Consider the following 14,964-nt stretch of genomic DNA (forward strand, 5'->3'; position numbering starts at 1 on the left):
CTCTGGCCTGTAGAATTTCTGATGAGAAATCAGCTGACAGCCATATGGGAGCTCCTTTGTAACTAACTAATTGCTTTTCTCTTGCTGCCTTTAAGATTCTGTCTTTAATTTTTGGCATTTTAATTATGATGTGTCTGGGCGTGGGCCTGTTTGGATTCTTCTTGCTTGGGATTCCCTATGCCCCCTGAACTTGTATGACTTTTTCCTTCACCTGTTTAGGGAAGTTTTCTGCCATTATTTCTTCAAGGACATTCTTTATCCCTTGGTCACTTTCTTCTCCTTCTGGTAAATCTGTTATGCAAGTACTGGCATGTTTCATGTTGTCCCACAGCTCCCTTAAGCTGTCCTTTTTCTTTAAAAAAAAATTTTTTTTTGGTTCTCTTATTGCATTATTTTTTCTACCCTACCTTCTAATTCATTGATCTGATCCTCGGCTTCCCCTAATCTGCTGTGTATTCCTTCCACTGTGTTCTTAGTGCTATATCATTTCTTCATAGTTACTATATCTTTTCTCATGCTGTTGAGCATCTTTACCATCATTATTCTGAACTCCAGGGTGGGGCAAGGCGTTATTCTTCAATAGAGTGGAGTAACTATCTTCCCCCCAGGCAAAAACCGCCTGGATAGCAAAGGTCTGCCTGAAAAGATGTCATCCATGAGGGAACAACTCAGCCCAGGAAACCGGGGTGTCTGCCTTCCAAGTTCTATCCCTAGAGCCCGACCCTGGCTTCTGCTCACACAGCCCCAGTCCACTCTGCCCTCCCTCTGCCAGAGCCCAAGGTGAGTGGCTGCACACGGAATTTTGTGTGTTGGCCCTTTAAGGGTGCCTGCATTTCCAGCTTCTCTCCCTGGCAGACAGCAACCCTGCTGCTTTTCACAGCCAGATGTTATGTGGGCACCTTTCTCAGTTCCGGTGCTCTCTGCTGGGGGGCCCAGCTTGGGGATTAGACCCCAGAGCTCTCAGTGGCAACCCCCCCAGAGCTGAGATATCTCTCAGGAACTCCAGCTGCCATCTTAAGAGCCTGGCTTTTGTTCCTCCACCCTCCTACCAGCCTCTATGTGGTCTCCTCTTTCCCTTCTTGGTTATCGGGTTTCTCTCCAGCTAGTCTTCAGTTGATTATTCAGGATGTTTTTGTTTGTTTTTTGTATTTTGTAATTCCAGAGTGGTCCTGGGAGCGTATCTGTGTAGTATCCATTTACTCACTCCACTGCCATTTTTAATGTCTCCTCTTTTTTTAAATAAATATAAGCATTTAAAACTATAAATTTCCTCTTTAGCACGGCATTTGCTATGTCATGTTTTGGTTGTGTTTTCTTTCTCATTCATTTCTCAAGTATTTTGTAATTTCCCTCATGATTTCTTTGATCCATTGCTTGTTTAAAAGTGTGTTAATTTACACCATTTTACAAATTTTCTCGTTTTTGGTTGTTGTTGTTACTGATTTCTAACTTTACCCTGTTGTGGCCAGAGAAGGTATTTTGTATAACTGTCTTTTAAAATCTGCTGAGGTTATTACTTTGTGGCCTCACACATGCTGTATCCTGGGAAGTGTCCCCTTGTGCAGTAAGAATGTGTGTGCTGTTGTTAGGTGATGGGTCATAGTCACGTGTTCCTTTACAGGGATCAATTCTGAGAACTGCATTGTTAGGTGATTTCATAGTTGTGCAAACATCATAGAGTCCATTTATACCAAACCTAGATGGTACAGCCTACTACACACCTAGGCTGTATGGTACAGCCTATTGCTCATGGTCTACAAGCATGAACAGCATAACATGTTACTGTACTGAATACTATAGGCAATTGCAACAAAAAGTACAGTAGAAATAAGGGATAAAAGATAAAGTGTGCATGTACACCTTGAATGGGCAAGGGAAGGGCTGTGGAAGGAAGTGCTATTGGAGGAAGAGTAGACATCAGGGGAGAAGGAAAAAGAGAAAGGAAAGGGTACATAGAGATCAGGACACCCAGTTATAAAACTTGAGATGAGAAGTAATAAAACAGAGAGGAGAGGGAAAGGGCTGGGAGGAAACAGATAAACAGAGGGATGTGACTTTGTGGGCATGAGTGTGTGTCCGTGCAGGGACTGGCGTGGGACCATGGGTTCCTTGCTCCCTCACCCACTCTGGGGCCCCAGCTATGACAGCCTCATCAAATTACCCCACCCAGAGCTTAGCAATAAATTCAACACTAGTCAGCCTTTTCTTTCAACATTGCAAACAAACTTTTTGCTTATAATCCTTTATAAGGAACCACTGTTGTATATGTGGTCTGACATCGACATGTCGTAATGTGGTGCATGACTACATGTGTTAGGTCCAGCTGGTTTATAGTACGAAGTCCTCTGGTTCCTTATTTTCTGTCTTATGGTTCTATTCATTATTGTGAGTGGGGCCTCCAACTACTCTTATAGAATTATTTCTCATCTATGTCAGCTTTTGCTTCATATATTTTGATGTCTGTCATTATGTACATAAATGTTTACCATTGTTTTACGTTCTTGCTGTGTTGACCCTTTTTTAGTCTTTTGTCTCTTGTAACCTTTGTTGATTTAAAGTCTGTTTTGGCTGTTAGCATAACCATTCCTTTTTCCTTTCAGTTACTATTTCCATGGGATATCTTTTCCCATCCTTTCACTTTCAACCTCTTTGTGTCTTTGGATATTGAGTCTCTTGTACAGAACCTCTAGTTAGATCATGTTTTTTTTTATCCATTCTGCCTCCCTCTGTCTTTTGATTGGAAAGTTTAATTCATTTATATTGAAAGTGATTACTGAGGAGGGCTTGTCATTGTGCTATATGCCTTATAGCTTTTTTATCCTTCATTTCCTGCTTTTACGGTGAAATGTTTCTCATTTGATGTATTTTCTACAGCTGTTTTCTTTGTGGTTACCATGGGGATTGCATATCCTAAAGTTAAAACACTAATTTGAATTCATACCATTTTAAGTAATATCAAAATTGATCCTTTACAACTCTATCCCCCACCCTTTCACTGGTGTCACAAAATCAACTCTTATATACTTATATGTGTACCCCAAAACATAATATGGTCATTTTAAAGTGCATTAATCTTTTAAATTATCTAGAAAACAAGATTTAGAGTTGCAAATCAAAGTTGCAGTAATACTATTTACACTAATAATGTTTTTTTCTTAAACATATAGCTCCTAAATCATGTACCCAGAAAGTACTTACAAACCACTGTTAATAATACCACCTCTAGCCCTGACCGGTTTGGCTCAGTGGATAAGAGCGTCGGCCTGCGGACTCAAGGGTCCCAGGTTCGATTCTGGTCAAGGGCATGTACCTTGGCTGCGGCACATCCCCAGTGGGGGGTGTGCAGGAGGCAGCTGATAGATGTTTCTAACTCTCTATCCCTCTCCCTTCCTCTCTGTAAAAAATCAATAAAATATATTTAAAAAAAAAATAATACCACCTCTTATAGTTGCCGATGTGTTTACCTTTATTGAAGTCTTCACTTCTTTATATAGCTTCATGCTACTGTCTAGTGTCCTTTCGTTGCACCTTGCGGGACTCCCTTGAGCATTTCGTTCAGAGCAGGTCTAATGGCCACAAATTCCCTCAGCTTTTGTTTTCTGGTAATGTTTTAATTTCTCCCTAACTTTTGAAGGGCAGTTTTGCTGGACATATGATTCTTGGTTCCGTTTTTTTTTTTTTTTCTTTGACTATATTGGCCCATTGTCTCTGGCCTCCAAAGTTTCCAGTAAGAAATCTGTTATCTTATTGTGGATCCCTTGTATGTGACAATTCACTTTTCTTTCTGCTTTCAGGATTATCCTTGGCTTTTGAAAGTTTGGTTATGTGTCTCTCTGGGTCTCTGAATTTTTTTACTTGGAGTTTATTGAATTTCTTGGATATTTTATATCCATATTTTTCATGGTATTTGAAAAGTTTTCAGCCATTATTTCTTCAAATAGTCTATCTACCCCTTTCTCCCTTCCTCTGGGACTCCCATGATAGGTTTGTTTGATGGTGTCCCATGGTCCCTTAGGCTATTTTCACCTTTTTATTCTGTTCCTCAAGCTCATTTTCCACTGCCCCATCTTCAGGTGCACTGATTCTTCTGCCTGCTCGTTTGCCTTTGAATCCTTTTAGTGAATTTTTTCATTTCTTTTCAGCTTCAGAACGTTTTGGTTTCTCTTAGATCTCTATATATTGATATATCCATTTTGTTCATACATTGTTGTTTTTTTACTTCCTCCATATCTCCTTTAGTTCTTTGCATATCTTTAAAACAGCTGTCCAGGTCTTTGTCTAGTGCATCTGCCATTGTGTCTTCAGGTACATTTTCTGTTGATTTGATTTTTTTCCTCTGAATGTGCCATGTTACTGTTTTTGTGTGCCTTATTTTGTTGTTGAACACTGGACATTTGAATCTAATAATGTAGTAACTCTGGAAATCAAATTGTCCCCTTCCCCAGGGTTTGCTAGGTTTGGGGTGTGTTTTTGTTTTGGTTGTTGTAGGCTGTCTGTGCTGACAGTGGTCTGGAGATGAAAACTTAAGGTCTTCTCTGGTCTTTTCTGGGCCTTTAACTGGGCATGCATGGGTGCTTTCTAATTTCCCCATATAAGCAGTTATTTTTGTTTGTTTGTTTTGGTTTTTTAAATAATTTTATTGATTTTTTACAGAGAGGAAGGGAGAGGGATAGAGAGCTAGAAACATCGATGAGAGAGAAACATCGATCAGCTGCCTCCTGCACACCCCCCACTGGGGATGTGCCCGCCACCAAGGTACACGCCCCGACCGGAATCAAACCCGGGACCCTTGAGTCCGCAGGCCGATGCTCTATCCACTGAGCCAAACCAGCCAGGGCTAAGCAGTTATTTTTGAATGTCCTAGTCTTTAGTGCCTGGATCTCCAAATGAGGAAAATGATGGGGGTGAGGGCATGCCAGACTTCTAAATCCCCTGGTATCACCTCAGTCATAAGGGCAGGGGCTTGCAGCAAAGGGTGAGTGCAACAATGGCTGTCTACCTTTTGTCTGCACTTCTATCACCAGAATCAGCAATAAAAGCACAGCTTGCTGTATTGGAGAATAGGGTCCTTTGTTCCAATACAGGTATCCTGGTTCATTTCTGGTGCTTCCTGCCCTACCATCTCCCCACAATAATCTTAAACATCACTCTAAATCTAGTCTCTATCACTTGAAATAGTCCTAAATTTCTACATAAATTTGAATTTCTGTTCTAGGACCTGATTTTCAGGCACTTAGGACAATTTTTAATTGCTGTACAGCTTGATATATTTAACTGATAAGGGGAAGTTACCCTCATTGCTCCTTCACAATTTTCCTGGATTATTTTGTGTGTTTTTTCTCCCAATCTGAACTTCATCGACCTATGAACCACAAGGTCATGGTTTGATTCCTGGTCAGGATATATGCCCAGGTTGTGGGATTGATCCCCAGTAGGGGGCATGCAGGAGGCAGCTGATCAATGATTCTCATCATTGATGTTCCTATCTCTTCTCCCTTCCTCTCTGAAAACAATAAAAATAAAAAAAATAAAGAATAGACCATGATATAGAGACTTCAGTCCAAAAACATGGGTTTATGCCTTCCTATTTGTTCAAATTATATTTTGTCTCATCAAGCTTTCAACTTTTTATCATTTAGGTTCTTTACATTTTAAAAGGTTCATCTCCTAGAGCAGTGATGGCGAACCTATGACACCCGTGTCAGAGGTGACACGCAAACTCATTTTTTTTGGTTGATTTTTCTTTGTTAAATGGCATTTAAATATATAAAATAAATATCAAAAATATAAATTTTTGTTTTACTATGGTTGCAAATATCAAAAAATTTCTTTATGTGACATGGCACCAGAGTTAAGTTAGGGTTTTTCAAAATGCCAAACTCAAAAGGTTTGCCATCACTGTCCTAGAGGTTACAAGATCTTTGTTATATTTTCTAAGTAGATGCAGATAAGAAAGCTGTTGATTCCAGCTATCTTGTTTAATTCTGAGAACAGCTCTTAGATCATTGTATTGATGTATCTGAAAAAATATTAATTTTGACTCCTCTATTTTTATATCTTTCTCCTTATTCGTTTTGTTGTTAGTCCTCACCCAAAGACATTTTTCCATTGATGTTTAGAGAGAGTGGGGGGGGGGGGGGGGACAGATAGAAACATTTATGAGAAACATTTATGAGAGACAAATAGATTGGTTGCCTCCTGCACATTCCCTGACCAGGGCTGGGGATTGTGCCTACAACCAAGGTGCATGCCCTTGACTGGAATTGAACACAGGACACCCAGACCCTTCCGTTCACAGGCTGATGCTCTATTCACTGAGTTAAACTAGATAGGGCTCCCTTATTCTTATCTGCTTTACCCAGTATCCCCAAAATCTATCTATATAATCTATATATATAAAAGGCTAATATGCAGTGTCCCTGTGGGAGTTTGACTGGGAGTTCAATGCTCACTATGACATGTGCTGACCACCAGGGGGCAGCACAGAACAAAGGAAGGCCCTGGCCGGCAGCTGGGGAAGGGAGGCCCCGGCCAGCAGCCAGAAGCCCCTGATCACCAGCCAGGCATATGGACCCTACCCGTGCATGAATTTCGTGCACTGGGCCTCTAGTATTAAATAACTGTGGTGAGTAAACATCTGTCTCAATCCTAAGGAATATGTCCAATATTTGATGTAGAATGTTAGTTTTCCTTTAACAAAGACTCCATGTAATCCTATTTTGAGAACTTGTACCTGGAATGAACTGTAGATTTTTGATCCCCAAGATGTTTGGGGGTTTTTTCCCCCATAGTGTGAGCTGTTAATGGACACTGTGATATCACCCTGGCATTTCCGTTTTAGTAGTGGTTTAGTATTATGGTAGTATCAAACATGCCGCTGGAATCCACTATTAAGATTTTTATTCGTACCACGCTGCCTTTGTCATAAGAATTTGGAGGCTTGTTACACATTTAAGTTATCCTTGTTGTTTATGTCTTAAAGGTTTGATATAATTCAACTGTGTTACCTGAGCCTTTTCTAAGAATTGGTCTGTTGCAACTTTTTTTCTAGCCAGTTTTAATAATTCATATTTTGCTTATAAATTGTCTAATTCCCCTGTAGTGTTTCCCACTTTCCACATCTATTTGGGATTTGTGCCATTTTCCTTCATTGGCATATTTTATTTTACATTCATGTTTATCTCAATTTTTGTTATTTCCTCCTATATTTATGTTTAATTTTCTAGCTGTTTGAACTCAATGTTCAATTCATCCCTCTCCGAGGTTAGGCCTAAGAACCCTGTGTTTTGCTGTAAGGCTGTGCTGTTTCTGCTGCACCACAAGGGTTTCCCCTTTGTAATGTGCTAATAATAATAGCTGGACATACTCCAGAGTAACTTTAGTGCTTTACTCCTTTCAGGCTTGTGTATGCTAACAATTAGCACCAAGAGCATAGTCTACAATCAACCTGTTAAACTATGCTACCATACTGGATGTTTGTCTTTTTTGGCAGTTGGTGTGGGGAAGTAGACCATCTAAACCAGTGGTTCTCAACCTTCTGGCCCTTTAAATGCAGTTCCTCATGTTGTGACCCAACCATAAAATTATTTCCGTTGCTACTTCATAACTGTAATGTTGCTACTGTTATGAATCGTAATGTGAATATCTGATATGCAGGATGGTCTTAGGCGACCCCTGTGAAAGGGTCGTTCAACCGCCAAAGGGATCGCAACCCACAGGTTGAGAACCACTGATCTAAACCTTCAAATAGTGGTGGCTATTGCCCCAAAATACAATATGGCAAATTCCACATCTTGCCCAACTCAGCTTACTTTTTCATAACCCTCTGGGGTTGCACTGCCCAATAAGGTCACCACATGGGGCTACTGAGCACTTTAATTGTGGCTATTTCAAATTGAGAATGTTGTATGTGTAACATACCAGATTTTGAAAACTTAAGAAAATGTGAAATTTTTTATTACATGTTAATGTCTTAGTTGTAGTGGGCTAAATAAAATATTAAGTTTAATTGGTTTCGCCGAAACCGGTTTGGCTCAGTGGATAGAGCGTTGGCCTGCGGACTGAAAGGTCCCGGGTTCGATTCCGGTCAAGGGCATGTACCTGGGTTGCGGGCACATCCCCAGTGGGAGATGTGCAGGAGGCAGCTGATTGATGTTTCTCTCTCATCAATGTTTCTGACTCTCTCTCTCTCTCCCTTCCTCTCTGTAAAAAATCAATAAAATATATTAAGAAAAAAAAAAAAGTTTAATTGGTTTCTTTTTACTATACCTCCATGTCAGTTTTGCCTATGTGCTGGGCAGTGTTGCTCTCAGGAGTCCCGCCCACTTGCTGATTGACGCACAAGGCTCCACACAGACAGCACTGTCTTCCTATAGCCAGCTGAAGACAGCAGCATCATGATGCCAGGTTAGTGTTAACATTTATTTAAAAATACACAAAATAGAAATTTTTTACATCAAAGTGTGATAACCTCACTTATACACTGTTCCATACTTACCTGATTTTGTTTGCATCCTTATGCAAACATTAAGAATAGATGGATTTGATTCTGGTTTTTTGCTATGGTTCATGTAAACAGTTGAGACTGCTACATAAAGAAGGTTGTTTTACAAGGTAAAGTGGCCATAGAAACCTAACAGTAAAACAATTCAATTTGGTTTGTTTAATGAAATTGGCAGAAGTCTTAGCAGATAGATCATCAAAGACTAAATATTGGCTTCTAGGCATTTTAAATATTAAAAACCTTGAGGTTTTTTTATCTTGTAAACATAACTTAGACCTTGTTGGCATTAAGTTTGAAAAGTAGAATATTAAACCATGATTTTCATCATCCTGCCCATGTCAGAATACACTCTACTATGAGAATGAAACCAAATAACCAAAATAAACCAGGCTTTTCAAATTGTACTGCAAAGAAGGTTCTGATGGTCTCTTCTGGGAGCGATGCAACTGAAGGTGATCCTAGCATTGGCTGAATGCCATCCCCTCGTCCCCTGGACAGTGCGATGCCATAGGCCTCGAGATGGTCAGTCCCTCTTGCTCTGTGTCTTCTGAAGCAACCGAGACTCTACTTCCACCTCTGCTGGCTCTGCTGTCCTTCCCGGGGCTGAGATTCACCGGGGTAGTGGCTTGTGACAACTGTCAAGACTGTACTGTCCCTTTAAGGTACCACATGCCACCATAGCTTACGCAGCAGTCCTATGAAGAGGGAAAAGTGTTAAGGGCAGGTTGTCTTTTTCAATCGGGAGGGAGTCACAAGCTCCCCATGGCCCCGACTCCAGTTCCAGGCCAGTCTCTGGGGACCCAGACTCAAACAGGGAGAAACTGGACTGTCTGGCAGCAGTCAGAACTCGAGGGCGGCTTTCTCTCAGAGGTGCCTGCAGCGATTATCACGGGCCACTGAGACCCGGGACCTCTTAGGGCAGGGCTGAGGAACAGCCATAGCTGTTTGTTCCGCCCTGTTGATTCCCTGAGACCCCGCCCCACCCAAGCTGTGCACAGAGGCTTTTGCGTATGAATGACCTGGCCCTTTGCAATCTGAAAATTACCTAACAAACTGCAGCTGGGTCAGAGAAACCCGGAACTTCCAAGAGAAGGCCCAAAGCCCCACAGCAGCTTGCATTGCTTCACAGCTGGGCCTCATCTGGGCACCTCCAAATCCCAAACAAAGAAGAGGAATCTGCAGATCTCTCCATAGCTCCTGCTGGGTAGCCTCAGGCAGAGGCTAAATTAGCACCTCCTTAGATCCAAGAGCCAGTGTACCCAGTGGTCAAAGTGGGACCATCCAGATTACAACTCCTCAGATCCATAAGGGACACACTCAGGGGGCAGACTCAGTGAGCACCAAAGCCCCACTGAAGCAAGTCTTGCCCCATAAGGGTGTCTCCAGCACAAAAGTTCTCCCACCGTAGACACAGCTGATTCTCACAGCCAATTGGCCTGGAGGTCAATTCCTCCCAGTGATACCTACAACAATCAAGGCTTAACTACAACAAGACTGTGCACACAGCCCACAAAGGGGTGCACCAAGAGTGTCCACCTCATATAATTAGGGAGGCTGAGCCACTGGGCCCTAGAGGACACCTAGAGACCCTCAAGGATATGAAAAAGGACCAACTAGAAATTAAGCATACACTGACTGAAATAAAGAATATTATACAGAGATCCAACAGCAGACTAGAGGATCGCAAGAATCAAGTCAAAGATTTGAAGCACGAAGAAGTAAAAAACACCCAACTGGAAAAGAAAAAAGAATCCAAAAATATGATGATAGTGTAAGGAGCCTCTGGGACAACTTCAAGCATACCAACATCCGAATTATGGGGGTGCCAGAAGAAGAGAGAGAGCAAGACATTGAAAACCTATTTGAAGAAATAATGACAGAAAACTTCCCCTACCTGGTGAAAGAAATAGACTTACAAGTCCAGGAAGCGCAGAGAACCCCAAACAAAAGGAATCCAAAGAGGACCACACCAAGACACATCATAATTAAAATGCCAAGAGCAAAAGACAAAGAGAGGATCTTAAAAGCAGCAAGAGAAAAAAAGTCAGTTACCTACAAGCGAGTATCCATAAGACCAGGGGTCCTCAAACTTTTTAAACAGGGGGCCAGTTCACTGTCCCTCAGACCGTTGGAGGGCCAGACTATAGTTTAAAAAAAAACTATTAACAAATTCCTATGCACACGGCACATATCTTATTTTGAAGTAAAAAAACAAAACGGGAACAAATACAATATTTGTATTTGCATGTGGCCCATGGGCCGTAGTTTGAGGACCCCTGCATAAGACTGTCAGCTGATTTCTCAACAGAAACTATGCAGGCCAGAAGGGAGTGGCAAGAAATATTCAAAGTGATGAATACGAAGAACCTACAACCAAGATTACTTTACCCAGCAAAGCTATCATTCAGAATTGAAGGTCAGATAAAGAGCTTCACAGATAAGAAAAAGCTAAAGGAGTTCACCACCACCAAACCAGTATTATATGAAATGCTGAAAGGTATTCTTTAAGAAGAGGAGGAAGAAGAAAAAAGTAAAGATAAAAATTATGAACAACAAATACACATCTATCAACAAGTGAATCTAAAAATCAAGCGAATAAAAAATCTGATGAACAGAATAAACTGGTGAATATAATAGAATCAGGGCCATAGAAAGGGAGTGGACTGACAATTCTCGGGGGAAAGGGGTGTGGGGGGTGCGGCAAGAGACTGGACGATAATCGTGCACCTATGGATGAGGACAGTGGGGTGGGGGGGTAAGGGCAGAAGGTGGGGTGGGAACCGGGTGGAGGGGAGCTATAGGAGGAAAAAAGAGGAACTGTAATAATCTGAACAATAAAGATTAAAAAAAAAAAAAGAGTATGTGGCTACGGCAAATATGCCAGAGGTACAGGGGTGAAAGGGGGAGCAGAGTCAGGACTCTGAAGATGACCCACTTTTTGAAGGTGGAGCCTATACCTTACTCAGTTCAGTCCTTCAGCACAGACCACACCAATGTCAGTCATTTATCTGTTGCCAAGGACCTGATTTAACATTCACCAAGTGGCAGGAAAACAGCCGACTGGAGCCCGCCTCCATCTACGTAGGGCACCCTCGTTCTTAAGCTCATGGTCAGAGCAGAAGCCTCTGGATGTTGTTATACACAACACAGACATACCTTTAGCACTTTATCCACCTCCTGTTTACTGAGATCTTCTCCACACTCTTGAGTCAGCCGAGACTGGATCATGTTCCGGCGTACTCGGTAATTTTTGGAGAAAATTTCAAGCAAAACCTGTCGATGCTTTAATAGCAAAAACATGTTATTATGGAAAGCAATAGATTAAAAGAGAAACATCCCCAAACCAGAAATCCAAAGCTATGACCCTCGCTCCACCCTCTAGTCTATGATCAAATCCTTGCTCACGGACTCTGGTGAAAGATGAACATGTTGGCAACTGGTGCTCTCTCAGACCCCAATAAAATGAAGACTCAAAATAAAGGTCGATGCCCAAGAGAGCTGGTGAAAAGCTGGCAGAGCATAAGCCGTTAAGACATATTGATGCATAATAAGCAGGAGTGAGAGCTGATTTGGCAGGTGGGGAAAGCGCCATCTGAAGTACATGAAGGCAGAGGAAGGGAGAGGAATAAGTGGCTGAAAGTGCTGGCACACAGACATGACATGGCATCTAGAAACAGGATGACCTGAAAGCATTACATCCCAAAATAAAAACCAAATAGAAGAGAAGTGGAATGTCACTGAACAACAACTCTGAAAGCTGGAATGCAATGGAAAATGTCTTACATTCCGAGGGAAAATGATTTGCCCTCTAACATTCCAGCCCCAGACAGACAATACTACTTGAGGACCACAGAGCCACTTTAAGGCATGACAACACAGACAACTCCCTGCCCCTGGGAAGCCAAAATGAATCGAGGAGGAAGACACAAGATTCCATAAGCCAGTCCCGCTGGAGAGGCCCTCCGGGAATCACGCAACATTGGTATTACCGTTGGTATCTGTGTTAGGAAACCACGCAAATGGAAACAGGAAGTAGCATAAAAAATACAGTCACAGCATACTGCTGACGTTTGGCTCGACAATGAACACATTTGCAGACACGATGCTGGAAGCACTGACACCTGACTTAGCCACATTTTCCCAGCCCCTGACCATGTCGAGTTGATACATCCAACAGCAGTGCAAGTGCATTCTGAGGTGCTCTTTTGGCAGTTAAACAAGTGATAGCCCCTGCAGATAACTACCCCATTTGCTGGTAGTCAAGGAGGAGTGGCTCCAAATCGGGTCGGGCATAGACCCACATAAAGCTCAGTCTTACTGGATTTTAACATACGCACTTACTACTTTATAGCAGTATTTCAGGAGTAACAAACTCAGAGACCACCTGCCTATTCTGTCCAAAGCACAGAAGGTTGCTCAGGGAGATCATTCCAGACTGCTCCCCAACCACAGCCCATCAGAGCCCCCCGTTTTATATCCTGCCTGCCTGCCAGCCAGCCCCCTTCTAAGAGGCAGAAGGGAGCCAAGAACTCAGTGGGGGCTCTTCCTCACTCCCTTCCCCCGACACCTGTGATGTGAGCAATGAAACCTTAAAGTGCAGGCAGGTCGGGGGTCCATGGCTGTACAGACAGTTTACTGGTTTCATTCATGTCTGGTCACCGGACACCCATGACTGGAGGTGTGACAAAAGGAAAACGACCCATTTCTCTTAGAAACCCAGCACCCAAGACCAGGAAGGCATCCTTGTGATGCCAGAGGCCCGAGCGACGGGTCCATCCCTGGCCTGCCAGCCAGCGGACGTCAGACCCTCCAGAAAGCTGTGTAGCCGTGTATGCACCAGGACACGGCCCGTCCCCGATGAGCTGACTCGATGTTTCCAGGCCACTCCCATGCAGCTGGCCCTCAGACTGGCACCCCCAGCCTGTCTGACAGCAGCAGGCTGTTTAGATTGGGAGGAGCTGGAAAACCTGAACTGTGATGCACGCACAGCAGCAAAGGTCGCCTCACCTGATCACTCATGTCTCCAGACTCCCAGAGGGCGAACACCTTCTGCTCATCCGGGGAAGCAGCCGTCTGTGGGGGAAACTAACCGAGGCCCAGGTGTGAGCTGGTGGCTTGTCTCCACCATGGGGACCCTCCCCGCTGGCACCAGTCCGGTTCTTGGGGAGGAGGCCAGCACCCCCTTCAGGGCCTTGGGGGCTGCAATGGCAGTGGGGAAGCGGCTTTTTCCCACTAGCCTGGCATTAGCTCACTCTGCTCTCCCATCAGCCTTCTCCTTCCCTAAATACCAACCCTCGGATGTGTCCTGAGAAGCCTCCCCACACAACTCCCTGGGCACATGCCCGCCTCAGTCCTTTCCTCAAGGCTGTAGCAGGGATGGGGTCTAGAGGTGACCCAGGCTCTGGGTACCTGGAGAAGGGGAGGCAAGGAAGGTGGCACCTGGCACAGTTGGTACTACCCCGTAAAGCCCCGGGCAGGGCTGTAAATACAGTCTCATTGATCTCATTAGAAACCAGAGGCAGTGAGGTGTGCGCCCCCCTCTCCATGAGGAAAAGCAGCTCAGAGGTTTACTCCTGCCTGGGGTCACATGGCTAAACTCAACTGTGCAAGTCCACTCGCGTAAACCCACGAGGCTATACAGACCCGAGGTCTCTTCCCCCTCAGACGTGACTGTGACCTGGGCCCCTTGTCAGGGTCATGGGGGGGGGGGGGGGGAGGAAAAAGGGGAGGGCGAAGGGTGAGCGGCAAAAGCGGCCGAGTGTCCGGACACCAGCCCTCCCGAGAGGAAGCACGGCAAGAGCAGGTCCTGTGGCGAGGGGAGAGGAGACACCCCTCTCCGTGTCCCTCGCCTTGTGTCCCCTCCAGCCGCCCAGGACAGCCTGGCCCAGCTCAGAGAAGGGTGACCCCGCAGATAACGACACCCATTTGCTGGGTGGTCAAGGAGGGGGCAGGGCCCCAGGCCCCAGCCCCTTCTGTATGAGACATACCCTAGGAGGCTCCTTGCCATGAGGGCCTACTCCCCTGTGACAGCCTGGCCACCCTGGCATCCAGGGCCTCTTGGCCTAGTTTCTGTTCCTCTAATAGAGAGATGGGCCTGGGCCTCGGCCTCAGCTCACCCTAGGCTGCAGGCGCTCTGACCTCGGACTGCTAAACATCAACGCCCCCTCACTATGAGGCAGTGCAGCCCACCTCACCCTGCTGGCTGCTAGGTCCGGGCAGAGCCTGGGAGCTGGGAGGTAGAGAGGAGCCAGCCAGCTTCCCTGCTTCCCCGAGGCCACAGCCTGGCACTCTCCACGCTCACGATGGGGCTCCCCCGCAAGCCGGGGCCTGGTGAACAGCTCAGCTCATCTCAGCAGTAGCAGAAAGGACTTAGGAGCTGGAGCCACTATGCTGACGTTCAGAATCCAGCTGTCACCTCCTGGGCACTTGACCTTTTAAACAGGCTCATCCCACTTCTCTGA

At 44.4% G+C, this 14,964-nt stretch overlaps 1 protein-coding gene across 2 annotated transcripts in view; it reads right to left on the reverse strand.

The window, feature by feature from the left end:
- Window positions 1–8,402: 8,402 nt before the first annotated feature.
- The window catches only part of POLR3E (RNA polymerase III subunit E), a 25,747-nt gene continuing 19,185 nt past the window's right edge, over window positions 8,403–14,964 (reverse strand). For both annotated transcript variants that reach the window (XM_014447511.2, XM_006105308.3), the window contains exons 18-20: window positions 13,511–13,588; window positions 11,660–11,785; window positions 8,403–9,198 (exon numbers count right to left, since the gene is read on the reverse strand). In XM_014447511.2, coding sequence (XP_014302997.1) covers window positions 9,142–9,198; window positions 11,660–11,785; window positions 13,511–13,588 — 261 coding nt within the window. In that variant the 3' untranslated portion in view covers window positions 8,403–9,141. The remainder of the gene's footprint in view (window positions 9,199–11,659; window positions 11,786–13,510; window positions 13,589–14,964) is intronic.

This window comes from Myotis lucifugus, unplaced genomic scaffold (assembly GCF_000147115.1).
Source record: "Myotis lucifugus unplaced genomic scaffold, Myoluc2.0 scaffold_669, whole genome shotgun sequence".
Taxonomy (NCBI): Eukaryota; Metazoa; Chordata; class Mammalia; order Chiroptera; family Vespertilionidae; genus Myotis; species Myotis lucifugus.